Below are 26,530 nucleotides of genomic sequence, written 5' to 3'. Positions count from 1 at the left end.
AGTCTGAAGTAGCTGTGAGAGAGCTTAAGGCCGAAGCTGCAGAAAGTGATAGAAGTGTTCATACTGTGAGGATTGATTCAGTGACATGCTGAATTGTAAATAATAACCAATTCACATGTCTTATGTAGGATAGTTATAATTAACTTCTAGTGTTACCACATTTTTATATGGTGTATCATTGAATAGAAGATGTTGATACAATCAGGAGTCAACTTTTCTCTCATTGGTTTCTTTTTGGCTTATTGCTATTTAATATTTTTATCAAATACATATCCTATTGGTATATAACTGGTTTGTTGATTTATCATGGTAAGGACAAGTAGCATGGATAACCATAAGAATTTAGCATGCCAGCTCAAAAAATTGATCAGAAATGTTGAGAACAAAATTCACTGGTAAGTCTTAAGTAGGGGAAAAACTTATATGCCAAAGAAATTCAAGTCAATGTATATTAACTTAGATGTCAAAATAATAGAAACATATACAGATTTTTGAAAGTTCTATCTTCTTAAAAGAATTATGTGAAAGTGGGATATATATACTTACATATATGGTAACGTGACTGACAGGAAGTTGAACTGACATCCTTTTTCACGTCAATCCTGTAGTTGCACATCCACCTTAAAGGTCTGGAAAATCATGATGATTAACATTTAAGTAATATTTTATAATTTACAAGGCATTTTCATATTTGTGACTACATTTGATCTTAACAATGCAGTATAATCAGGTAGTTACTGTTGATGAGGAGACTAAAGTTTGGAGAACTGTTTATCTGTGCTTTCACAGCTAATAAGTAATAGAGTTAAATACTAATCATATTTTCTTACCATTTCACCACATGTGCTAAAGCTTCTGGACTGAAAACTATATACAGTTGCTTGTAAATATATAAAACCTCAAGAAAATATTAAAAAATTAGGATTTTCCTGATGTGAAAGCAGCTGAATGATGACTGTGGTATTTTCTCAAGAAGAATTTTTTTTTTTAAGAGAGAAATGGGGAGAGGAGAAGCAGGAAACATCAACACATAGTAGTAGCTTCTTGTATGTGCCTTTACTGGGCAAGCCCCGGGGTTTTGAACTAGCAACCTCAGAATTCCAGGTTGGCGCTTTATCCACTGTGCCACTCCAGGTTGGACAAGAGAAGAAATATATATATAATATATATATATTTTTACAGAGACAGTCAGAGAGTGGGACAGACAGGAAGGAAGAGAGATGAGAAGCATCAGTTCTTTGTTGCAGCATCTTATTTCATTGATTTCTTTCTCATGTGCCTTGACGAGGCGGGAAGGGCTACAGTGGAGCGAGTGACCCCTTGTTCAAGCCAATGACCTTGAGCTTCAAGCCAGCAACCTTGGGCTTAAGCTAGCGACCATGGGTCATGTCTGTAATCCCACACTCAAGCCAGTGACCCTGTGCTCAAGCTCATTAGCCTGCGCTCAAGCTCTTTAGCCCACATTCAAGCTAGACACTTTGATGTTTCGAACCTGTGGCCTCTGCACCCCATCTGATGCTCTATCTCTTGCCACTGCCTGGTCAGGCAAGAGAAGAAATATTTGAAAATAAGATACAACTTATTTATCAAGGAGTTATTTGTAGTTTTACTTGGAGATAGATAAGTAAATTCCACGTAATACATACAAAGTGTATACTCTTATTCTAGTAACTTAAGTATTATACTGACATAATTTATGTAATTAAATGAAATAGCATGTGTAAAATTTTACTATTTGATTTTTTTTTTAGTATCTTTTTTAGAAGGGTTCTTGTTATTTTCTAGGAAGCTAGAGCATAAAACAAAAGTACTTATAAAATATTGCCATTCATCAAATACAGTGGTAAATTTGGTCTATTGTATTAGGTAAACTATTTTAATTTGTGAGTTAACTATATTGTTGTAATATTTTATAGTCATAATTACCGAAGAATATACAAATGAAAAAGAATTGCTAGCATCTAGTCTTTTCAAGACCAACAACTTTGTAGGTGTGTTTTTCAAAGACCTCATGTCCTACGAACTCCGTTTTTTTCCTGATATGATTCCAGTATCTTCTATTTATATGGATTCAAGAGGTAAATAGCCCTAAAAAATAATTGAAATCAGTTAAATGCATGTTTTTGCTGCTTTTAGTTCATATACAAAAATTTAGTACGGTCCAACATTGGCATTTTTCATTATACTTAATTGTTCAAATAAGAAAACTGTCAAGTATAGCATAAAAATATATACGTATACTCAAATAACTACCTATCTATACCTATATCTACATATATAAAATATATATTATTTTTTATTTTAATACATTTTCATATCAATTACAATAACAAAACAAAAATGTGTCTTGAATTAATGACTTCCTAAATCTATTTTTTTTCATGTACTGTATTTCTCTATCTATAAGACGTTCCCATGTATAAGACACATCTTAATTTTGGGGCCTGAAATTTGAAAAAAAATGTATTACATGAAGTTATTGAACTCAAGTTTTATTCCCCATAAAATTCATACAACTTATCACTGTCAAAACTCCCATCCATCAGCTTGTCCTCATCTGTGTCTGATGACGAATCACTGTCTTCAGCAATGAGTGCAAAAACAAGTGCAAGAAAAGTGGGAAATGCAAGTAAAAAGATCTACAACCACTCTATAAGACACACCTAGTTTTTAGACCCCAAATATTTTGAGAAAAGGTGCATCTTATACATGGAGAATATGGTAGTTTTCACAAATGGCATATTATGTATTTTTAAAAATCTCAAGGCTTTCCATCACCGTTTTATATTTTATGTTTGAAACATGGAAAACAGCCTTCATTGCTTAAACCTGTGAAGAGACATTAACTACACACGTTCGTTTGTAGAGCAGTTGTTTCTTTTTGTTTTTTTTTTTAGTTTTTTTGTTTTTTACAGAGGCAGAGATAGACAGGGACAGACAGACAGGAACTGAGAGAGATGAAAAGCATCAATCATTAGTTTTTCATTGCGCGTTGCGACTTCTTAGTTGTTCATTGATTGCTTTCTCATATGTGCCCTGACCGTGGGCCTTCAGCAGACCGAGTAACCCCTTGCTGGAGCCAGCGACCTTGGGTCCAAGCTGGTGAGCTTTTTGCTCAAGCCAGATGAGCCCACACTCAAGCTGGCGACCTCGGGGTCTTGAACCTGGGTCCTTCCGCATCCCAGTCCGACGCTCTATCCACTGTGCCACCACCTGGTCAGGCTGTAGAGCAGTTTTGAAGTCACTATGCTAAGTAGTGAATTTGTGACTTGATTCCAAAAAGCCCTTAAATAATTTTTTTTTCTATTGTCTTACACTGGACTGTACTTTGAAGCTGATAAGTCACTGTAGAATAACTTACCTTAAAACAGAAAAGTGACTTATTTTAGATGACTGTTTACAATGAATTTCTTTCCATTTGTAGTCATTTACTATTCAGTATCCTACTACATGTAACTTATTTATTTCAGAAATTTCAAGTAAACAGTTAGGAATGTGATAGGTACTGTCTTTGAAGGGTAATTGCTTATTTTCTTTGGTCCTGTAGAGACTGAGTTATCATACTACTTTGGTAGACCTCCATATGTTATCTTTCAAAGAAGACATTTGCAAGTCTTTTTTTACAAACGCAGAATTTTGTATCTCACATTTTATCCCCATAGCTGGCTGTTCAAAATCATGTGAGGCTGCTCAGTACTGGTCCTCAGGGTTCACAGCTTTACAGGCATCCATAGATGCTGCCATTATTCAGGTAAATATGATAAAGGAAGAAAAATAAAGCCAAACTGTATTTTAACAATTATGTCCTAAGTCTTTACAATAGTATTTGGTTTGACTGCTGTCAAATGTACAAAATACATTACTTATTACAACTTCTTTAAAAAAAAAAGGATAAGGAAGAAGTCATATTTTCTGTTTCAATATTTTTTTTGTTTGTTTCAATATTTTGAAACCCACATTTATTGGATGGTTTTAAAGATATGATTCAACATTCTAAATATATATCTGTATTATTTTATCTGGGCCGACCATAATAATCTGCTCACGAAAATTAGGGGATATTTCATTGCTTTTCATTCAGTTTGAAATATTCCTTAATTTTTGTGAGCAGTAAGTATATTTATGAAATGTCTCTATTTGCAGACTTCCCCTTGAATAAAAATAACTTAATGAAAGTGAGTATCTTTATCCTAATTATAGTAGATTTTACTTTTTAAATTAACATCACTTATTTGCCAAACATTCTAAGTTGTGTACTAATATTTAATCTTTACCAACTCTATGAGATTGGTGCTGTTACATCCATTTTACATATGAAACTGAAGCACAGGGAGATTGATTTTCAAAAACTCAGTTAGTTAATGGCAAAACTAGTTCAAACTTCAGCTTTTTGACTCTCAAGTCTGTTTTAATACTATCCTGCCACTAAGATTGCATATACATGTTACAATTATATTTTAAACCATGCTTAGTGTTTCACATTTTTCTAAAAATGAACAGAAGGCCTTGAACAGAAGACCTATCTCTGTTAAGTTGTTAGACTGCTATATATGTTGTAAAATGACTACAATAGTGCTTTACTCGACAGGGTTATAAAACCAAATGAAGTGACATATGTAGAATTGTCTTGTAAGCTGTCACACATGGTACATGTATTAACAGACATGTAATAGATATTATACAAATTCAGTAATACAGAAGTTTAAGATAAAAACAGTGAAATATCCGATATATCACCTTGATGGTGTTTTAGTACTTATTTGTGTTTTGGCAACAGACCTTAGACATCTACAACCCAGACCACCCAAGATGAATAGCCCAAGCTGATCTCATTTTACACATTCAGTTGAATGTTAGATAGAAGTGTCATAAGGCATAGTTTGATTATCTATACGTGCTGTATATAAATATATATATCTTATAAAACAATTGAAGGACATACCTTTTACTTTTAAAAAATATTATTTAAAATAATTTTAATGAGAGTTTCATCATACTAATAATCATTCTTTAATTCCTCAATTTTATAAATGCATATCTTTGTTAATATACATATATAATTGTCTGCTTAAGATTATAATTGTGAAATTTTATTATTTTTTGACAAATTATTTTATCAAAGTCTGTATACTTCCCAACTTAGACTTTAAACTTTATAGTCTGCTTCCACAATGAATAAGAGCAATATTCTACTCTATCATGGTATTGGGGTCAATCACATTATTCCAGATGTGTAGCTTCTTGAAAAGTATTTGTAGTAGGTTATATAAATTTTGTGTATATGTGTCACATTTCTTAGGGGCTACTGTCAGAACTATATTAATCAAATGTATTTATATTTTCCAATTATAGTTGAAGACCAATGTTTCTGTATGGAAGGAGCTGGAGTCAACTAAAGCTGTTATTATGGGAGAAACTGCGGTTGTAGAAATAGATATCTTTCCCCGAGGAGTAATTTTAATATACTTAGTAATAGCATTTTCACCCTTTGGATACTTTTTGGCAATTCATATTGTGGCAGAAAAAGAGAAAAAGTTAAAAGAGTTTTTAAAGATAATGGGACTTCATGATACTGCCTTTTGGTATGTTATTCAAAGTTTATTCAGTATGATTAATAATTATATTAAATACACAAATCTTCAGAATTCTTATTTTGTTTTGACTTGGTAAGAGAGGTCCTACTGATACTATTTTCTTACAGTGATTGTCTTTGTCTTGAAATTTGAGACTACTCAACAAGCTTCAGTAATTGATTGGCTTGTTTTAACATAAGGAAAGTAGGATTTGCAAAGCACATTGGTATTAGAAGTTTAAATTTTCTTTCACATTTTGTTTGAATTGATGGCATGTGCTCCATGTATTTCAGTGTATTTTTTAATTCATAGCATATGTGAGGTTTTGGAAATGTAGAAATTAATCACCTGGCATAGTGCTTCTCCAATATCACAGCATATACATGTTATGAAATATGAAAAATTTAGTTAAAATGATTGAAGTTTGTGTATATAGTTTATAGGCATTTTTCCTGGAAAAATAAAAAGATTATTCATGTAAATTAATATGAAAATATGATATATAAATAATTTATGGAGAACCAAATGTTTCACAAGTGAGCATTGTTATGCAGTGATAATTTTATAAAGGCCTGCATTTTTATTAGTAATTGTAGATGTGTTTTCTGTAATTTTCACACTATGTTATAAGAAAATTTATTTTGACCTCATTTTGGGAGAAAAATTAGTTAATAAGCATGTAAATTGGTCTTACAGTCCATTTTACAAAATTTTGTCTCATTTAGCGCGATATAATAATTAATTATTACTTTACCTAATGCTGTCATTACATACAACATATTTTCTTTGTTTTTATCCTCGTTTCATTTTAGTAGTGATCAGTATTTAAGAAGCACTGGGTTATTAAATTACTTTGTGAAAAAACAGTAGCTGGAATAATTTAGGCAAATCAATCTTTCATGATTCACCTTTGTAAACTGATGGATTCGATTTCAGTAAATTAGAAATCTTAGCCCTTTTTCAGTGCTTTTATGGTAGCATACATTAAACCATGATCTACTAACTTGAAAAATAAAGACTAAAATGACACTTAATACTGTAGAAATTCCACTGAGCTCTGATTTGAGGGAAATTTTGAACAAATAGAGTGACTCTATTGTTGTGACTCTATTGTTGATTTTTTTTTTTTTGTATTTTTTTTTGGTATTTTTCTGAAGCTGGAAACGGGGAGAGACAGACTCCCGCATGCGCCTGACCAGGATCCACCTGGCATGCCCACCAGGGGTTGATGTTCTGCCCCTCCGGGTTGTCGCTCTGTCGCGACCAGAGTCACTCTAGCGCCTGGGGCAGAGGCCAAGGAGCCATCCCCAGTGCCCAGGCCATCTTTGCTCCAATGGAGCCTTGCTGTGGGAGGGGAAGAGAGAGACAGAGAGGAAGGAGAGGGGGAGGGGTGGAGAGGCAGATGGGCGCCTCTCCTGTGTACCCTGGCCGGGAATCGAACCCGGGACTTCTGCACGCCAGGCCGACGCTCTACCACTGAGCCAACCGGCCAGGGCCTATTGTTGATCTTCTTGATTGGACATATGTCAATATGTAGTAATTATGTTGTTGATTAGTGAGGTAGTCTTTATTGTTTAAATTACTATAAGTTATCAGAGGTTTTATTATAGCACATGCCATGAAGAAAATTGTTAGTCATTAAACTTGTATTTTAAGAAAATCAGGTTTTATATTTTGAACTTTTGAAATTCTAGATTTAATTTAATCATGAATTGCTATTTATTTGTTTTTTGACTCTTGCAAAGTTAATTACCATTTTATATCTACATTAGAGTATAATTTAACCAGTACTATATTTTTAATTACTTGTAAGAGCATTAATTTTCAATACATGAACATTCACCGAAATAGGTAAATTGATTAAGAATAAAATGGTTGGCATAAAGATGAAATTTTGTTTAAAGATACTTGTTTTTAACTGTTACGACCTATGCTTTTAACCATAAATGTATTTGTATTCTCATTTTAGGCTCTCCTGGGTTCTTCTTTATACCAGTTTGATTTTTCTTATGTCCACTCTTATGGCAATCATTGCTACAGCTTCCTCGTTATTCCCGCAAAGCAGCTGCCTTGTGATATTTCTACTTTTTTTCCTGTATGGGTTATCATCTGTAAGTATTTCAACTTGCAGTGGGAATAAAGAACTGCCAAAATATTTGACTAATATAGCAAAATCTTTTTTTTTTTTTAATTTTTTTATTCAGTGAGAGGAAGGGAGGTAGAGAGACAGACTCCTGTATGCACCCCATCCAGGATCCACCCGGGATCCACCTGGCATCCACCCCGCATGACCACTAGGGGGTGATGCTCTGCCCATCTGAGGCATTCCTCCATTGCTCAGCAACTGAGCTCTTCTTAGTGCCTGTGGTGGGGTCCATGGAGCCATCCACAGTGCCAGGGGCAGTTTGCTCAAACCATTCAAGCCATGGCTGCAGGAGGAGAAGAGAGAGAGAGAGAGAAGCAAGAGGGGAGACGTGGAGAGCCAAATGGTCTCCTCTCCTGTGTGCCCTGACTGGGAATTGAACTTGGGACATCCACATGCTGGGCTGACATTCTACTACTGAGCCAACTGGCCAGGGCTGCAAAATCTTATATATATACTTTGGTTTATTTATAGTCAACTTTCCAGGAAGGACAGATTGTTAGGATGTTATTGATGAATGACTTACATATAGCATCATTGTACCTCCATAGTTTTAGAAGAAGTACAAAATAGTCTAAAGTTTAGATTTAACTTTTTTCATATGATGTATTTCACACACAAATCCTCTGAGTCTATCTATTACCATCTTCTTATAATATGAATAATTAAGATTTGTGTAGTGGATTCTTTATTCCTTTGTTTTCAGAAAATCCTGTTTCAAGTTAATTTATATTACAGGATGATTAATAAAAACATGTCTTTGATATTATTTTGATAATAATATAAATACAGATCTTTGAAAGTGTTGATATTCTTTGATATATTGGTTGAATGCTGGCTGTTAATGACCAGCCTTTGTTTTAAGTGGTTCCAGTTTGAATTCTGTTTTATGCGCACCCATGCTGTACCAGTCATTAAATTTTTGACTATTATTACCTCTTTTCTTTAACATAATAATTAAAATATAATTCATATACTTCTCTTTATAATTGCCTGGTTTCTGCCTGGTTTTGTTTCATATTAATACATAAAATTTTAAAGATGGGGTCTATATTAAAAAGCTTATTGATTGATTGTTTTGTTCATGTATGTACATAGCTAAGTGCAGAGATATCTAGCTGTTTATGGTTTCTATAGAGTAGAAGTGGTCATATTTGCCTATTATATAGATAAAATGTAGTTTTTAAATTTGTCAGTTTAACACTTTAAATATAACTTTGTATGAAAATAAAATATTCTACCATAGCATTTAGAAATTCATTGTATTTGTTTAAATACCAATGTATATGAACAATGCATTAACCTTAATATTTATATTTTATAGGTATTTTTTGCTTTAATGCTGACGCCTCTTTTTAAAAAGTCAAAACATGTCGGATTAGTTGAATTTTTAGTTACTGTGGCTTTTGGATTTGTTGGCCTCTTGATAGTCCTCATGGAAAGTTTTCCAAAATCATTAGTGTGGCTTTTAGGTCCCTTCTGTCAGTGTACTTTTTTGATTGGTATTGCACAGGTAGGTAATATATTTATGTTGCTTTCACTAAATATTTTTCTTTCCAATTCCATGCAGCATGTTATAATACCGTGAATACTACCTCTGATTTGCAAAAAAAGAAAAAAAATTAATTTCAACATGAGCCTTACCTGTGATGGCGCAGTGGGTAAAGCCTTGACCTGGAACTCTGAGGTCCCTGATTCAAAACCCTGGGCTTGCTTGGTCATGGCTCCTATGGGAGTTGATGCTTCCTGCTCTTCTCTCTTTCTCTCTCTCCCCTCTCAAAAAATGAATAAATAAAATCTTAAAATAAAATTTCAACATGAGGAGGGAATGATATTTGAATACTGAAGTACATTTTGTATTGGTTTTATTTATATTTTCTTCAATTTTAATTCATTCATTATATCATCTGTTAAGTTCTCTGCTTTCTACTTTAGTGTACCTGAGCAATTTAGTTATTGTAATAACTCAGATTGTTAGGAGTCATTAGAAGTTTAAGCATCAGGTAATTTAGATTGCTTTATGGTTACATTGCTACCTGTTGTAACATATTCTCAGATGAGTGCCTGCAGAAAATTGTGTGTGGAGGAGAACAGATTTTTCATGACTGTAGTAGTAAAATAAGTAGAACTGGTAGATTTTATTGCTCCAGGATTCATGGGATTATCAGTCACTTAAATAATATTTTATACTTAGATTTATAGATTTAATTTTTAGTAGTCTTTACAGAGGCTATCAAGTTGTAAGGAAAACTTCTTATAAGAAACTTTTATGTAGTAACATTAGTTTGGTTAATGTAATGGAAAGAAAGGTAAATAGTTTAACAGATTATTTATGTTAGCTGGGTAGAATATTGTGATTTGTGAGACTTAATGATCGATTGATTAGAAATACTGAGTTAAACAGATTTTAATTACTTAAATCCTAAGAGCTGTTATACATTTTAGAAATCCACTGAGTCCCTTTCACATAGGAAGCTAGAATTATAGATTCATATGTTTTTGTTGTGAGTGGAAGGGATTTTTTCATGTCACTTAGCCTGTCTCCTTTATTTTATAGATAAGGAAACTGAAATTCAGAATGTTATTAAAATTGAATCACTTAATGACAGTCTAGGACCTAAATGAAGGCTCAAACTTTAGTACATTTCTTTCTGTTCTATCACATATATCTACTATGAGTAATTTAATAATTGTGTTAATAATTACATTTTAATTTTTTAATTTCAATTTTGTGAGAGAAAGGGAGGCAGAGACAGACTCTTGCATGCACCCTGACTGTGATCTTCCTGGCAAGCCCAGTAGGGGGTGATGCTCTGCCCATCTGTGGCTTTGCTCCATTGCTCAGCAACCAAGCTCTTCTTAGCACCTGAGGTAGAAGGCATGGAGCCATCCTCAGTGTCTGGGGTCAGCTTACTCCAACTGAGCCTAAGCTACAGGAGGGGAAGAGAGAGGGAAAGGGGTGGAGAAGCAGATGGGTGCTTCTCCTAGCTTCTGTGTGCCCTGACTGGGAATTGAACCTTGGACATCCACATGCCAGGCTGATGCTCCACCACTGAGCCTACCAGCCAAGGCCTATGTAAATGAAGTATGGTACTTCTTCCTTTTCAATATTGAAAAAGATGCTGACCATCATTTTATCCTTTAGTGTTTAATTTGTTTGCCTTCTATGTGGACCATAAATCTTTTGTTTGCATTAGTTAGTATTAAAATCAAACGTTATTTTTATTTCATTTGATAGTAATAATATTAGAATTAAATGGCCCAGGAGTGAATGCATACTAGTTTTAGAAGTACAGCATTAAAAACATGATTGAAAGGGATTGCTGTGATAAGCTTATAGTTTGATAAAGTTCTTACTGTTTTTCTTATAAATTTATATTACTAATTTGGTAGACTTCCAGGGGTCGTCAAACTTTTTATAAAAACCGCCCACTTTTGCAGTGCTGGTAGACCTGGTCCCTACCGCCCACCAGTGGGCGTTCCAGCGTTCATGATGGGCCAATCGCGGCGCTGTTTGGTTGCACGGTAGGGACCAGGTTGACCAGCACTGCAAAAGTGGGAGGTTTTTAGAAAGTTGGACGACCCCTGCAAGGCTCAGTTTGATTACTCTTACTCTGGATATGAGTAACTCTAAGTAGTGTTAGCTTTTACTTATTTTTATCAATTTTATATAATAAAGTTCGTGTTTCATTTTTTCAGGTCATGCATTTAGAAGATATTAATGAAGGTGCTTTATTTTCTAATATGACTGAAGGTCCACATCCTCTAATTATTACTATTATCATGTTAGCACTTAATAGTATATTCTATGGCCTGTTGGCTGTTTATCTTGATCAAGTCATTCCAGGTAAGCCGATAATTACTGGATTTAACTTTAAAGATTTTAGGGTATTTTTGTCCATACTGGGTCAAATTTAATTTTTTCTAGCCAGAGTGCCCAACTTGTATTCATTGTTAAAGCTTTTAATTTAATTTCAAATATGTATATTTTGTACCTTATGTCTTGACCACTAGTGAATATAAGATTCTATAAAAAAAGAGCAGTTTGTTTTGAAAGCCTTAAGTCCCTAACTCAACTTCTTAACTTTATGTCAATCTTCTTTGGCTAAATTGTTGCATTTTTTGCACTGAAGGTCCAAACTCTGAAGCAATTTTGTATCTCCTTCAATTCTCCTCTGCTGTTGTCCTGTGTTTATAGCAGTAATTTTCAACTGGTGTGCTGCAGGAATTTATTTTTTCATTGAATTTATTGGGGTGACATTGGTCAACAGAATTATACAGGTTTCAGGTGTACAACTCTGCAACACATGATCTGTACATTGCATTGTTTGTTCACCATCCCAAGTCAAGTACCTTTCCATCTTAAAACATGCAGCATTGTATATTTAGTCAGGGGCACTGACCTCTTTTCTCTTAGATGGTCAAGTAAAAAAATCGCAGCCAACACAAAAATAGCTTTCTGTTGTAAATGAATCAAAATTATACCTATTTTTTTCCATATCAGCAAAACATATACATACATACATATGTGTTTGTATATTTTTTTGGTGTACCACAGAATTTTAGTAAGTTTGCCATGAAATAGAAATGTTGAAAATCACTGATCTATAGCAAACTCCTATAGATTCAAAATTTGAAATATCCAGTAGCCTCTTTACTTTTCCCCTTCAATTTCTCATTACTTTTGTCTGTGTTCTAGACCTGCTCTGATTTATATGGTAACCACTAAGCACATGTGGCTTTTTAAATTTAAATTCATTAGAATTAAATAAAGTAATTCATTTCCTCATAGCACAGGCCACATTACAAGTGCTCAGTAGCCATATATGGCTGTTAATCACCATATTGTCCAGTATAGATAGGACATTTCCATCACTGCAGAAAGTTGTACTGTGCAGCACTAGTCTAAACTGTTGTAATACTTCTCACCTAATTACCTACCTTAAGTCTAAGAACTTCACCATTTTCTTTTTTTTTTCATTTTTCTGAAGCTGGAAACAGGGAGAGACAGTCAGACAGACTCCCGCATGCGCCCGACCGGGATCCACCCGGCACGCCCACCAGGGGCCACGCTCTGCCCACCAGGGGGCGATGCTCTGCCCATCCTGGGCGTCGCCATGTTGCGACCAGAGCCACTCTAGCGCCTGAGGCAGAGGCCACAGAGCCATCCCCAGCGCCCGGGCCATCTTTGCTCCAATGGAGCCTTGGCTGTGGGAGGGGAAGAGAGAGACAGAGAGGAAAGCGCGGCGGAGGGGTGGAGAAGCAAATGGGCGCTTCTCCTGTGTGCCCTGGCCGGGAATCAAACCCGGGTCCTCCGCACGCTAGGCCGACGCTCTACCGCTGAGCCAACCGGCCAGGGCTCACCATTTTCTTTAATCAAAGTTAATCACCTGCTCAAAAGCCTTAGTAGGCATATTCTTACTAATAGGTATATCTAATTAGAAACTCATTATATATTAAAGTCCTCTATAATAGTTTTATATTCTTAGTCTCTCCTTATCACTCTCCCCTTCCTCATTGTATTTAATGTTCAGTTGTATAGTCCTATTTACTTATTTAAACACATTTCCAGGGTATCAACTAAATTGTTTTTGGCTACTAACAAAATCTTTCTAATTGGATTAAACAAGAAGGAAATCAGTTGTTTGACTTAAAAGGAATTCTAGAGATAGATGGGCTCCAAGTTGTTTGACTTGCTCAACTGTGTCAGCTGGGACCCGCTTTCTCCATTCTTTGCCATCTTTGTCTTAGAGTCTGGCAGATTTGCTCACCTCATGGCCACCGGGTGTTACGCTTCTTTGTTCATGGCCAGTGGAGGAAGATTGGTGAACCTTGCTCCCAGCTAAGACCTTTGCTTCTGTCTGATTGGTTACATGCTGATGGCTGGAGCAACAATAGCCCTAGAGCATGCCAAGAACTGATTAGATTGATTAAAATCTGTGTAATTGGGATTAGGTGTCTTTGAAGTACATTGCCTTCTAGAAGAGTAGATATTTTTAAAAATGCGAATGTTGGATTTTGGGAGGAAAGGGGAAAATGGGTACATGCTATGTGGACAACTATCACTGTCTACCATATGTAAATCTCCTGTCCTGTTGTTGTATGATTTTCCTAATTCTAAAATCTCTTCTCTATTAACTATATTTACTTTCCTAAATGCTTTCTATTTTCAAAGACTAAGAGGATACATTCAAGCTTTCAGGATATATCCCTTCTCTAGACATAAAGTTTCCCTCTTCTGGACTCTTATTAGCATTATGGAGGATGTGCCTCCTGCTACACATTGTGTTCTAGCTACTTGGTATATATGTGTACTCATAAAGATTTAAGTTTTTTTAGTGCAGAAAACATGCTTTATTCGTCTTCACATTCCTGTGTACTCTCAGCAACGCTGAAACTATTTCCAGACTGAGTTATTTGTTAATAAAACTTATTTTCCACACAATATTGATTTAGTACTTTATATCTAACCTTTAGATTTAGGTTAAATATTTCACATACTGCCTTTATGATTTTAAAACTCATTTTCAGAAATAATTTATGATAACATAGGTTTTTTATTTTTCAGGGGAATTTGGCTTACGGAGATCATCTCTATATTTTCTGAAGCCAGCATATTGGTCAAAGAACAAAAGAAATTATAAGGAGTTATCAGAGGGCAACAATAACGGGAATATTAGTTTTAGTGAAATTGTTGAGCCTGTTTCTTCAGAATTTATAGGAAAAGAAGCCATACGGTATGATTTAATCTTTGGCAATTTAGTCATAAGAAGTGCTTATGGAACATGCCTCATTTAAATACTATTTTTTTAAGTAACTTATGTAAGTAATTTATTTTAAAAGATTTGATACACATTTCATGATTTTTAAAACAGTGTTAATAAGAGCTATTCCCCCCCCCCCCCCCCCCCCTGTTTTTAAATTCAGTAAGAGGAGGGAAGTCAGAGAGACAGATTCCTGCATGTGCCCTGACTGGGATCCACCTGGCAAGCCCACTAGAGGATGATATTCTGCCCATCTGAGGCATTGCTTCGTTGCTCAGCAACCAAACTCTTCTTAGTGCCTGAGGTGGAGGCCATGAAGTCATCCTCAGTGCCTGGGGCCAACTTGTTCCAGTTGAGCCATGGATGCAGGAGGAAGAGAGAGAGAGAGAGAGAGAGAGAGAGAGAGAGAGAGAGAGAGAGACGTTAGAGGGAAAAGGGTGGATAAGCAGATGAGTGCCTCTCCTGTGTGCCCTTACTGGAAATCAAACCCAGACATCCACATACTGGGCTGAAGCTCTACCACTGAGCCAACTGGTCATGGCAAGAGCTTTTGTCTTTTAAGTTCTTATTTTCTTTTTTTTTTTGCATTTTTTTTTTTTTTTTTTTTCTGAAGCTGGAAACAGGGAGAGACAGTCAGACAGACTCCCGCATGCGCCCGACCGGGATCCACCCGGCACGCCCACCATGGGGCGATGCTCTGCCCACCAGGGGACGATGCTCTGCCCATCCTGGGCGTCGCCATGTTGCGACCAGAGCCACTCTAGCGCCTGAGGCAGAGGCCACAGAGCCATCCCCAGCGCCCGGGCCATCTTTGCTCCAATGGAGCCTTGGCTGCGGGAGGGGAAGAGAGAGACAGAGAGGAAAGCACGGCGGAGGGGTGGAGAAGCAAATGGGCGCTTTTCCTGTGTGCCCTGGCCGGGAATCAAACCCGGGTCCTCCGCACGCTAGGCCGACGCTCTACCGCTGAGCCAACCGGCCAGGGCCAGTTCTTATTTTCTTTGCAACCATTTAGAATAAGATTGCTGCTAGGTTTGAAATTTTGTTTCAAGGAAAACATTTTAAATTAATAAAACCAGGTATTTACATAGTTAAGTTACAATATTTTAAACTTTCTCTGTTATGTAGAGTAAAACAGAATAAATGCTATTTTTGTAATTTGATTTAGGATTTGTTGTCTAAGTTATATAAAATATTAAATTGTCCTTTCTTGGCCAGTTGGCTCAGTGGTATAGCGTCGGCCTGGCGTGCAGGAGTCCCAGGTTCGATTCCCAGCCAGGGCACACAGGAGAAGCGCCCATCTGCTTCTCCACCCCTCCCCCTCTCCTTTCTCTCTGTCTCTCTCTTCCCCTCCTGCAGCCAAGGCTCCATTGGAGCAAAGTTGGCCCCGGGCGCTGAGGTTGGCTCTGTGGCCTCTGCCTCAGGTGCTAGAATGGCTGTGGTTGCGACAGAGCAATGCCCCAGATGGGCAGAGCATTGCCCCCTGGTGGGCATGCCGGGTGGATCCTGGTCTGGTGCATGCGGGAGTCTGTCTGACTGCCTCCCAGTTTCCAGCTTCAGAAAAATACAAAAAATAAAAATAAAAATTAAATTGTCCTCTGTTAATTTCATAGACCATTATATATTGTGACAAATGAATATCAGTTTAATTTCTAAGTACCAAAGAAATTAATCACTATCTTGCTAGATCAGTCAAAGCCAAATTAAAAAATAATGAGAAAGAGAAAAATAAAAGTGAAAGAAAGAGTGAAGTACAATTTGTTTTTTACATTTGAGAAAAATGTATAAAAGCTGGGGAGAGTGAAATACTTAGGATGTAATTATTGGGCCAGTGGCTGGTTTTTAAGGGTAAAATTCAAGCAGGTCAATAAAACCATTAATTCTTTTAAAAATTTTATAAAGTATTTAAAATGGAATGAAAGAATCACTTCACATTTATAGAGAGCTTGAAATGTGTACTGATGTGAAATAAATAACATTTGGTTTTTAATCTCCCTTAACTGTTATAATAAGTTGCAAACAAATATAGCAGTGATAAAAGGAAATCTGTAAATGCTTGCATCTAATGCTTCACTTTGTCTTTTGAAGTTGGCTTATGAAAAATGAGTGAATGACGTTTAAAATAAAGACTAATGCTATATTTTTCTCCTGTAGTCTCTAAAATATTTTTATAATTATTGCCTACTTTCTTTGGTTAATTATGTTAGTAGGAAGGTGCATTATTATTATTCCTATAAAACATGACATATTTGATAAAAGTACATGGAAATACATTTATAAACTGCTTTAAATACTTAAAGTAGAAAATGATGTTTTTCAGAATCAGTGGTATTCAGAAGACATACAGAAAGAAAGGTGAAAATGTGGAGGCTCTGAGAAGTAAGTAGCTTTTTTAGTATTCAGTTTATGGTATTATAGTACAAATGGAAAAATCATGTGCATAAATTGTGGGAAATTAAAACTTTTATCACAATTTTTTCTCTTTCCTTTAGGGATACTTACATTTATGTATGTGATTAATATTTATAATAAAACTAACATCAAAGTAGTAAAATAGAAGTTTTATCTATTAAAGATAAAAAGTATTCAATTATTTGTACAAATCTGTGTTCTTTTTTCCTTTTATTTTTATGCATGTGTATACAGGTTAGTTGCTTTTTTTTTGGCACAACACAGGGTTTTCAACCTTGCGACGACTGACATTTTGGGCCTAATAATTCTTTTTTTGTGAGGGGTTGACTTGAGAGTCAGAGAATGTATAGCAGTGTGTAAGTCTGGGATCTTTAGTTCCAACAGAGTATCTATGCTTGTATACACACATACTTACAGAGCTGAATGGGATTGGGCAGGAGAGAAGAAGGGAGCTTACCTTTAAGGATTTGGGGCCTGACCTGTGGTGGTGCAGTGGATAAAGCATCAACCTAGAATGCTGAGGTCGCTGGTTCGAAACCCCGGGCTTGCCCAGTCAAGGCGCCACTACAAGTTGATGCTTCCCACTCCTCTCTCCAACCTCGCCTTTCTTTCTCTCTCTCTCTCCTCTCTCGCTAAAAATCAATAAATTAAAATCTTAAAAAAAAATAAAAAAAATTGGTTCATATGATTTAAGGTTCCTTACAACTTAAAATCTGTAGGACAGGCTGGCAGCTTGGAAACTCAGGCAAGAGTTGAAGTTGTAGTCTTCTTTTTCTTTTTTAATTTATTTTTATTTTTTATTTTTAATTAATTTTAATGGGGTGACATTGATAAATCAGGGTACATATGTTCAGAGAAAACATCTCTAGGTTATTTTGACATTTGATTATGCTGCATTCTTATCACCCAAAGTCCAATTGTCTTCTGTCACCTTCTAACTGGTTTTCTTTGTGCCCCTCTCCTCCTCAAGCCCCTCCCTCTACCCCCCCTGTAACCCCCACACTCTTGTCCATGTCTCTGAGTCTCATTTTTATGTCCCACCTATGTATGGAAGCATATAGTTCTTAGTTTTTTCTGATTTACTTATTTCGCTCAGTATAATGTTAACCAAGGTTCATCCATGTTGTTGTAAATGATCCAATGTCATCATTTCTTATGGCTGAGTAGTATTCCATAGTGTATATGTACCAAAGCTTTTTAATCCACTTGTCCACTGACGGACACTTGGGCTGTTTCCAGATCTTCACTATTGTGAACAATGCTGCCATAAACATGGGAGTGCATTTCTTCTTTTCAAACAGTGCTATGGTGTTCTTGGGGTATATTCCTAACAGTGGTATAGCTAGGTCAAAAGGCAATTCAATTTTTAATTTTTTCAGGAATCTCCATACTGTTTTCCACAGAGGCTGCACCAGTCTGCATTCCCACCAGCAGTGCAGGAGGGTTCCCTTTTCTCCACGTCCTCGCCAGCACTTATTCTGTGTTGTTTTGTTGAAGAGCGCCATTCTGACTGGTGTGAGATGATATCTCATTGTGGTTTTAATTTGCATTTCTCTAATGATTAGTGATGTTGAGCATTTTTTCATATGCCTATTGGCCATCTGTATGTCCTCTTTGGAGGAGTGTCTATTCATTTCTTTCGCCCATTTTTTGATTGGATTCTTTGTCTTACTGGTATTGAGTTTTACAAGTTCTTTATAAATTTTGGTTATTAAACCCTTATCAGACGTATTGTCAAATACATTCTCCTATTGTGTAGTTTATCTTTCTATTCCATTCTTATTGTCTTTAGCTGTGCAGAAGCTTTTTAGTTTGATATAGTCCCATTTGTTTATCCTGTCTTTTATTTCACTTGCCCGTGGAGATAAATCGGCAAATATATTGCTGCGAGAAATGTCAGAGAGCTTACTGCCTATGTTTTCTTCTAAGATGCTTAAGGTTTTACAGCTTACATTTAAGTCTTTTATCCATTTTGAGTTTATTTTTGTGAATGGTGTAAATTGGTGGTCTAGTTTCACTTTTTTGCAGGTAGCTGTTCAATTCTCCCAACACCATTTGTTGAAGAGGCTGTCTTTACTCCACTGTATGCTCTTACCTCCTTTGTCAAATATCAGTTGTCCATAAAAGTGTGGGTTTATTTCTGGGTTCTCACTTCTGTTCCATTGATTTATATGCCTGTTCTTATGCCAGTAAGGCTGTTTTGAGTACAATGGCCTTGTAGTATAACTTGATATCCGGAACTGTGATACCTCCCACATTATTCTTCCTTTTTAAGATTGCTGAGGCTATTCGTGTTCTCTTATGGTTCAGTATAAATTTTTGGAATATGTGTTCTATATCTTTGAAGTAAGTCATTGGTATTTTAATCGGTATTGCATTGAATTTATAAATTGTTTTGGGTAATATAGACATTTTAGTGATGTTTATTCTTCCTACCATGAGCACGGTATATGCTTCCACTTGTTTGTATCTTCCCTGATTTCTTTAATCAATGTTTTATAATTTTTCCGAGTACAAGTCTTTAATCTCCCTGGTTAAATTGATTCCTAGGTACTTTATTTTTTTGGTTGCAATGGTGACGGGGATTGCTTCCTTAATTTTTCTTTCTGATAGTTCATTGTTAATGTATAAAAATGCCTCTGATTTATAAGTATTAATTTTATATCCTGCCACCTTGCTGAATTCATTTATCAGGCCCAGTAGATTTTTGACTGAGACTTTTAGGGTTTTCTATATACAATATCATATCATCTGCAAATAATGATAGTTTTACTTCTTATTTTCCAATTTAGATGCCTTTATTTCTTTTTTTGTCTGATTGCTGTGGCTAGAACTTCCAGAACTATGTTCAATAAGAGTGGTGAAAGGGGGCACCCCTGCCTATTCCTGATCTTAAGGGGATTGCTTTTAAATTTTGCCCATTGAGTATGATGTTGGCTGTGGGTTTGTCATAGATGGCCTTTATCATGTTGAGGTATGTTCCCTGTATTCCCTCTTTGCTGAGAGTTTTGATCATGAATGGGTGCTGGATCTTATCAAATGCTTTTTCTGCATCTATTGAAATTATTACGTGGTTTTTCTCCTTCCTTTTGTTTATGTGATGAATCATATTGATTGATTTGCGAATATTGTACCAGCATTGCCTACCAAGAATAAATCCCAGTTGATCATGGTGTACGATTTGTTTCATATAGTGCTGGATCCGGTTTGCTAATATTTTGTTGACGATTTTAGCATCTAAATTCATCAGGGATATTGGCCTATAATTTTCTTTGTGTTGTCTTTGTCTGGTTTTGGAGTCAGAATTATACTCTCCTCATAAAAAGAGCTTGGAAGTCTTCCTTCCTCTTGAATTTTTTAAAAATATCTTGAGAAGGATAGGAGTTAGTTCTTCTTTAAATATTTGATAGAATTCTCTTGTGAAGCCATCAGGCCCAGGACTTTTCTTTTTTGGGAGATTTTTGATAACTGTTTCAATCTCATTTGTTGTAATTGGTCTGTTTAGGTTTTCTGATTCTTCCAGATTAAGTTTTGGAAGATTATTTGTTTCAAGGAATTTGTCCATTTCATCTAGGTTGTCTAATTTTTTGGCATACAGTTCTTCATAGTATTTTTTTACAATATTTTGTATTTCTGATGTGTCAGTTGTTATTTCTCTCATTTCTAATTTTATTTATTTGAGTCCTCTATTTTCTTGTTGAGTTTGGTTAAAGGTTCATCGATCTTGTTTACCTTTTCAAAGAACCAGCTCCTGGTTTCATTGATCCTCTGTATTGTTTCTTTAGCCTCTATGTCATTTATTTCTGCTCTGATTTTTATCATTTCCTTCCTTCTACTACCTCTGGGCTTTACTTGCTGTTCTTTTTCTAGTTCTTTTAGATGCAGGGTCAAGTTGTTTATTTGAGCTTTTTCTAGCTTCTTAAGGTATGCCTGTAATGCTATGAACTTCCATCTCAGGACTGCTTTTGCTGTGTCCTATAAATTTTGAGTTAATGTATGCTCGGTATCGTTCATTTCTAGGAATTTTTTAATTTCTTCTTTGATCTCATTGTTAACCCATTTGTTATTTAGTAACATGCTATTTAGTTTCCAAGTGTTTGAGTATTTTTCAGTTTTTGTGTTGTGGTTGATTTCTATTTTCATGCCATTGTGATCAGAGAAAGTGTTCGATATGATTTCAATCTTCTTAAATTTCTTGAGACCGCTTTTGTGCCCTAACATGTGGTCTATCCTAGAGAATGCACCATGAACACTTGAAAAGAATGTATATTCTGCTGCTTTAGCATGAAAGGTTCTGAAGATATCTATTAAATCGAGTTGATGTAGTATGTCCTTTAAGTCTGCTGTTTCTTTGTTAATTTTCTTTCTTGAAGATCTATCTAGTGATGTTAGTAGGGTATTGAAATCCGCTACTATTATAGTATTGCTGTTGATCTGGCCCTTTAAATCCATCAAAGTCTGCTTTATATATTTAGGTGCTCCTATATTAGGTGCGTAGATATTTATATCGGTTATATCTTCCTATTGGATTGCTCCCTTTATCATTATGTAGTGACCTTGTTTATCTCTTACTATAGCCTTTGTTTTAAAGTCCATTTTGTCTGATATAAGTATTGCTACCCCAGCTTTTTTTTCATTTCCATTTGCATGAAAATTTTTTTTTCCATCCTTTTATCTTCAGTCTATGTGCATCTTTTGTTTTAAGGTGTGTCTCTTTTAGACAGCATATGTATGGGTCCTGTTTTCTTATCCATGCAGCTACCCTATATCTTTTGGTCAGATCATTTAATCCATTTACATTTAAGGTTATGGATATGTAGTTGTTTATAGCCATTTTATTCTTTAAAACTGTATTCCTCTTTTGCTCTATTATTTTTCTCCTTTGATCTGTTTACAATAGGCCCTTTAGCATTTCTTGCAGCATTGGTTTGGTTGTAGTGAATTCCTTGAGTTTTTTTTTTTTTTTTTTTTTTTGGTCTGGAAAGCTTTTTATTTCTCCTTCAATTTTAAATGATAGCCTTGCTGGATAAAGTAGTCTTGGTTGTAGGCATTATTTTGAATATTTCCTGCCATTCCCTTCTGGCCTCAATGTTTCTGTTGAGAAGTCAGAAGTCATCCTTATGGTGGCTCCTTTGTGTGTGATAGTCTTTTTGTCTTTAGCTTCTTTTAATATTTTCTCTTTTTCACTATGCTTTGATATTTTAATTATGATGTGTCTTGGTGTGGATTTCTTTGCATTTCTCTTTAATGGAGTTTTCTGTGCTTCTTGAACTTGTGAGACGTTTTCCTGCCTTAATTGAGGTAAGTTTTCAGCCACGATATGTTTGAACAAAGGCTCTATCCCTTGTTCTTTCTCTTCTTCTTCAGGAACCTCTATGATGCGGATGTTATTTCTCTTCATGTTGTCACAGAGCTCTCTTAGAGTTTCCTCAGACTTTTTGAGTCTCGTTTCTTTTTTCTGCTCTGCTACTGTGCCTTTATTTATCTTGTCCTCTAACTCTCTGATTTGATTCTCAGCCTCATCCATCCTGCTTTTAATTCCTTCCATTGTGTTCTTCATTTCTGATATTTTATTTGTCATTTCTGACTGATTCTTTTTTATTATTTCTATGTCCTTTTTTTATATTTGCTATCTCTTTATTTAGGTGTTCATAATGTCCATCTGTTGTTTTTATAATATCTTTGAGCATCCTAATAATTGTTATTTTAAACTCTGCATCTGGTAATTTGGTTATAGCTGACCCATTCAGGTCCTTTTCTGGGGATTTCTCGATTCATTTGTGTTGCATTTCTCTGCCTTCTTATTTTGTCTGTGTAAAAGAAGGTTTTGGCTACTGGAGTCCACTGGATGTGGCCTCTGTGTTCTCTACGTGTGGTCTCTCTGCAGGCCCGCCACCCCCTCTGCTGTTGCTGCCTAGGGTGTTCCAGTATGGTTGTTGCTGGTGCCTGCCCTCTGGTGCTGTTGCTGTGGTTTCCGCCTCTCCTTCAGGGAGTGGCTGTGATCACGTGCTCGGGTGTACAAGCCTCAGTGGCCTTGGCTTCCACCCCGCCCCCGTGGGTGGCATTCCAAGCACAATGGCCTTGGCTTTCGCCCCACCCCCGCGGGTGTCATTCTGAGCACCTTTGCTCAGTTGAGGGTGTCCGCCTGATTCCGGGCTTTCGTCCTGCCCTTGCAGGAGGAACCCACTCGTGGGATGGCTGCAAGCCTTGGCTCCACAGCTGGGCGAGACTGCGTGCCCACTCTCAGTAGCGGGACTCCGCCTGTTCTGGGCTCTTGGCTCCACCCCCGCAGGAGGAGCCAGCTCCCAAGTCAGGCCACAAACCTTGGTTCCGCGGGTGGGGCAGGGCTGTGCTCCTGCGCCCTTGCTCAAGGGCAGGTCTCCACCCCTTTTGGGGCTCCTTCCCTTCCCCTGCTGGCTGGATTGCAGGCGGTCCGCAGCTGGGCTTGACCACTTTTGTACATCCTCTCCTCCCTAGCCGGGCAAGACTGAGCTAGATGCATAGGTCATTTTATAATGTTGCATTTTACATACATAAATTTTCTTCTAAGCATGGCTTCTGCTGCATTGTGCAATTCCTGACAGGTTTTTTTTTATTATTCAGTTTTAAATATTCCTGATTTTTACTATGGTTTCTTTTTTTGTGTGGATTATTTATGTTTTGATTTTTAACTGTATGGTGGTTAATTTTTTTGTTGTAAAATTTTAACATAATTCTACTGTAAAACAATATTATCTTACAATTCATTTTAGTCTTTTGAAATTTATTGAGATTAGATGGTCCAGCATATGCTCAGTTTTGTACATATTCTGTGTACACTTGTACAAATATATATTATGCAGTTATTGTGTATTGTGTTCCATAACAAGTCAAGTTGGTTAGTTGTGTTTTTGAAATCTTTTCTGTATATTTAGTGATTTATTTTTTGTGAAAGTGTTTTTGTCATTTATTGAGAGAGATAAATAAAAAATAAAAATCTATTTATTATTATTATTATTTTTTGTATTTTTCTGAAGCTGGAAACGGGGAGGCAGTCAGACAGACTCCCGCACACGCCCAGCCGGGATCCACCCGGCACACCCACCAGGGGGCGAAGCTCTGCCCATCCAGGGCATCGCTCTGTTGCGACCAGAGCCACTCTAGCGCCTGGGGCAGAGGCCAAGGAGCCACCCCCAGCGCCCAGGCCATCTTTTGCTCCAGTGGAGCCTCGGCTGCGGGAGGGGAAGAGAGAGACAGAGGGGAAGGAGAGGGGGAGGGGTGGAGAAGCAGATGGGCGCCTCTCCTGTGTGCCCTGGCTGGGAATCGAACCCGGGACTTCCGCACGCCAGGCCGACGCTCTAAAACTGAGCTAACCGGCCAGGGCCAAAATCTATTTTCTTTGTACTTCTGTCATCCTTTACTTATTTTTCAGACCGTGCAGTGAAATACCTATATATTCAGGGTTATAGCTTCCTTTAGGTTAGTGATTGATTGCATGATACATGTTTCTCACCTCTTTCAATCTGTTAGTTTCAAAATTTGATGTGAAAATCTTTATCTTTTAATTAGAATGTTTTGTCCATTTTCATTTAATGAGATTATTACTATACTTGAATTTTAATTATCTAATTACTTTGTTACTGTTTGTCTCCCCTGTCTTACAGTTGTTCTTTACCTTCCTTGCCTTTTTTGATTGTATATTTACAACTTAATATATGGCTTGATGAGTCTTTTACAAATGTATTCAGCTATATAGCCACCACTCAGATAAAATTGGTCTACCTCTAAAGGTTTGCTTTTGTTCCTTTCCAATCAGTGTCATCCTACCCCAATATAGCCAATCTTCTGAGGTCTGTCAGTATGAATAAGTTTGGTCTATACTTGAATATCCCACTAGTGGAGTCAGTTTTATGTCTAAGTGCTCTATCCATCATGCTTTCTGTCACAGTACTTTTTTCCCTATTTTTGCTGTTCAGTTTCCTTTTGTGTGAATATACAATAATTTTTTCTGTTTTTAGAGAGACAGAGACAGAAAAAGGGACAGATAGGACAGACAGGAAGGGAGAGCAATGAGAGGCATTAATTCTTTGCTACAGCACCTTAGTTATTCATTGATTGCTTTCACATATGTGCCTTGACGGGGAGGGGTGTTCCAGTTGAGCCAGTGACCTTGGGCTCAAGCCAGAGACCTTGGACTTTAAGCCAATGACCTTTGGGCTCAGGCCAGCGACCATGGGATCATGTCTATGATCCCATACTCAAGCCGGTGACCCTGTGCTCAAGCTGGTGAGCCCGCACTCAAGCCTACGCCCTTTGGGTTTCGAACCTGGGTCTTCTGCATGCTAGACCGATGCTCTATCCACTGCACCACCACCTGGTCAGGCCAATCATTTTTCCTTACAGTCATGATGTTTTGGTTATTGATGGACCACATATCTGAAGGTGGTCCTATAAGATTATAAATTTCTGTCACCTAGTGACATAGTAGCTGTTATAACATAGTATAAAGCATTACTCATGTTTGTGGTGATGCTATGTAAACAAACCTACTGCACTATCAATTGTATGACAGCTCTTTAAGTACACTCTGTGATCATATAATGAAATTGCCTAACAATGTATTTTTCAGAATGTATGGCCATATTAAATAATGCACGACTATTCTTGAATAGAGTATATCTAAGTCATAAGTAGTACTCATGGGTGGAATTGCTAGGTCAAATGTTAACTTTAGTAAGTATACTTTCAACATTTCTCTAAAGTTGGTATCCTCACCAATCTTTGGTATTGTCAGTGATTTTAACTTTAGCTGTTAATTTGGTTTAATTTACATTTACCTAACTAATGCTATTGATTTGAGAGCTCTCTATTTTTGGTTTTCAGCAATTTTACTATAATATGTGTTGGTGATATTTTTATGTTTATTCTGTTTTGGTTATGTAGTGCTTCTTAAGTCTGTGGCTTGATGTCTGTCTTCTGTTTCAGAGAATTCTCAGCCATTTGCTTTTTAATATTGCTTCTGCCCTGTTTTCTCTTCTCTCCCTCTATGTTTATTATTACATGCTATGACTTTTCACTTTATCCTTTTTTTTTATGACAGAGACAGAGTCAGAGAGGGACAGATAGGGACAGACAGATAGGAAGGGAGAGAGATGAGAAGCATCAATTCTTCGTTGTGGCACCTTAGTTGTTCATTGACTGCTTTTTCATGTGCCCTGACCAGGGGACTACAGCAGACCGAGTGACCCCTTGCTCGAGCCAGCGACCTTGGGCTCAAGCTGGTGAGCCTTGCTCAAATAAGATGAGCGCATGCTCAAACTGGCGACGTCAGTGTCTGGAGCCTAGGTCCTCTGTGTCCCAGTCCGATGCTCCATCCACTGCGCCACCGCCTGGTCAGGCTGTCCTGTTTGTTTTTATGCTCCCCTGAGTGTTTTATACTTCTGTTTCTCTGTGCTCTAGGTATTTTCTTCTTTTCTTGTCTTTCACTAATTTTCTTTATATTATAGTTCGGTATAACTGAAATCTTTTTCACTCATCTATTACAGTTTTTATCTTTCCACTTGATTCTTTATATAAGTTTTAGTCCTTTGCCAACATTTCCTTGTAAAGATAATGATTTTTTTTTTTTTTTGGTGACATAGAGAGAGAAGAGAGAGGGGTAG

The 26,530-nt window shown here is 36.6% G+C and overlaps 1 protein-coding gene across 8 annotated transcripts in view; it reads left to right on the top strand.

Moving 5' to 3' along the window:
- The window catches only part of ABCA5 (ATP binding cassette subfamily A member 5), an 81,863-nt gene that overhangs the window by 8,733 nt on the left and 46,600 nt on the right, over positions 1–26,530 (top strand). For all 8 annotated transcript variants that reach the window (XR_010726315.1, XR_010726314.1, XM_066238016.1 and 5 more), the window contains 8 exons: positions 1,917–2,078; positions 3,663–3,751; positions 5,353–5,582; positions 7,543–7,684; positions 9,041–9,229; positions 11,416–11,563; positions 14,285–14,453; positions 16,798–16,856. Coding sequence is in view for 6 of the 8 variants with exons in the window: in XM_066238016.1 (XP_066094113.1) it covers positions 1,917–2,078; positions 3,663–3,751; positions 5,353–5,582; positions 7,543–7,684; positions 9,041–9,229; positions 11,416–11,563; positions 14,285–14,453; positions 16,798–16,856 (1,188 nt within the window). In the remaining 2 variants the exon portion in view is untranslated. The remainder of the gene's footprint in view (positions 1–1,916; positions 2,079–3,662; positions 3,752–5,352; positions 5,583–7,542; positions 7,685–9,040; positions 9,230–11,415; positions 11,564–14,284; positions 14,454–16,797; positions 16,857–26,530) is intronic.

The sequence above is a fragment of the Saccopteryx bilineata genome, chromosome 6, assembly GCF_036850765.1.
Source record: "Saccopteryx bilineata isolate mSacBil1 chromosome 6, mSacBil1_pri_phased_curated, whole genome shotgun sequence".
Classification (NCBI taxonomy): Eukaryota; Metazoa; Chordata; class Mammalia; order Chiroptera; family Emballonuridae; genus Saccopteryx; species Saccopteryx bilineata.
This window is presented reverse-complemented; position numbering and strand designations above follow the sequence as displayed.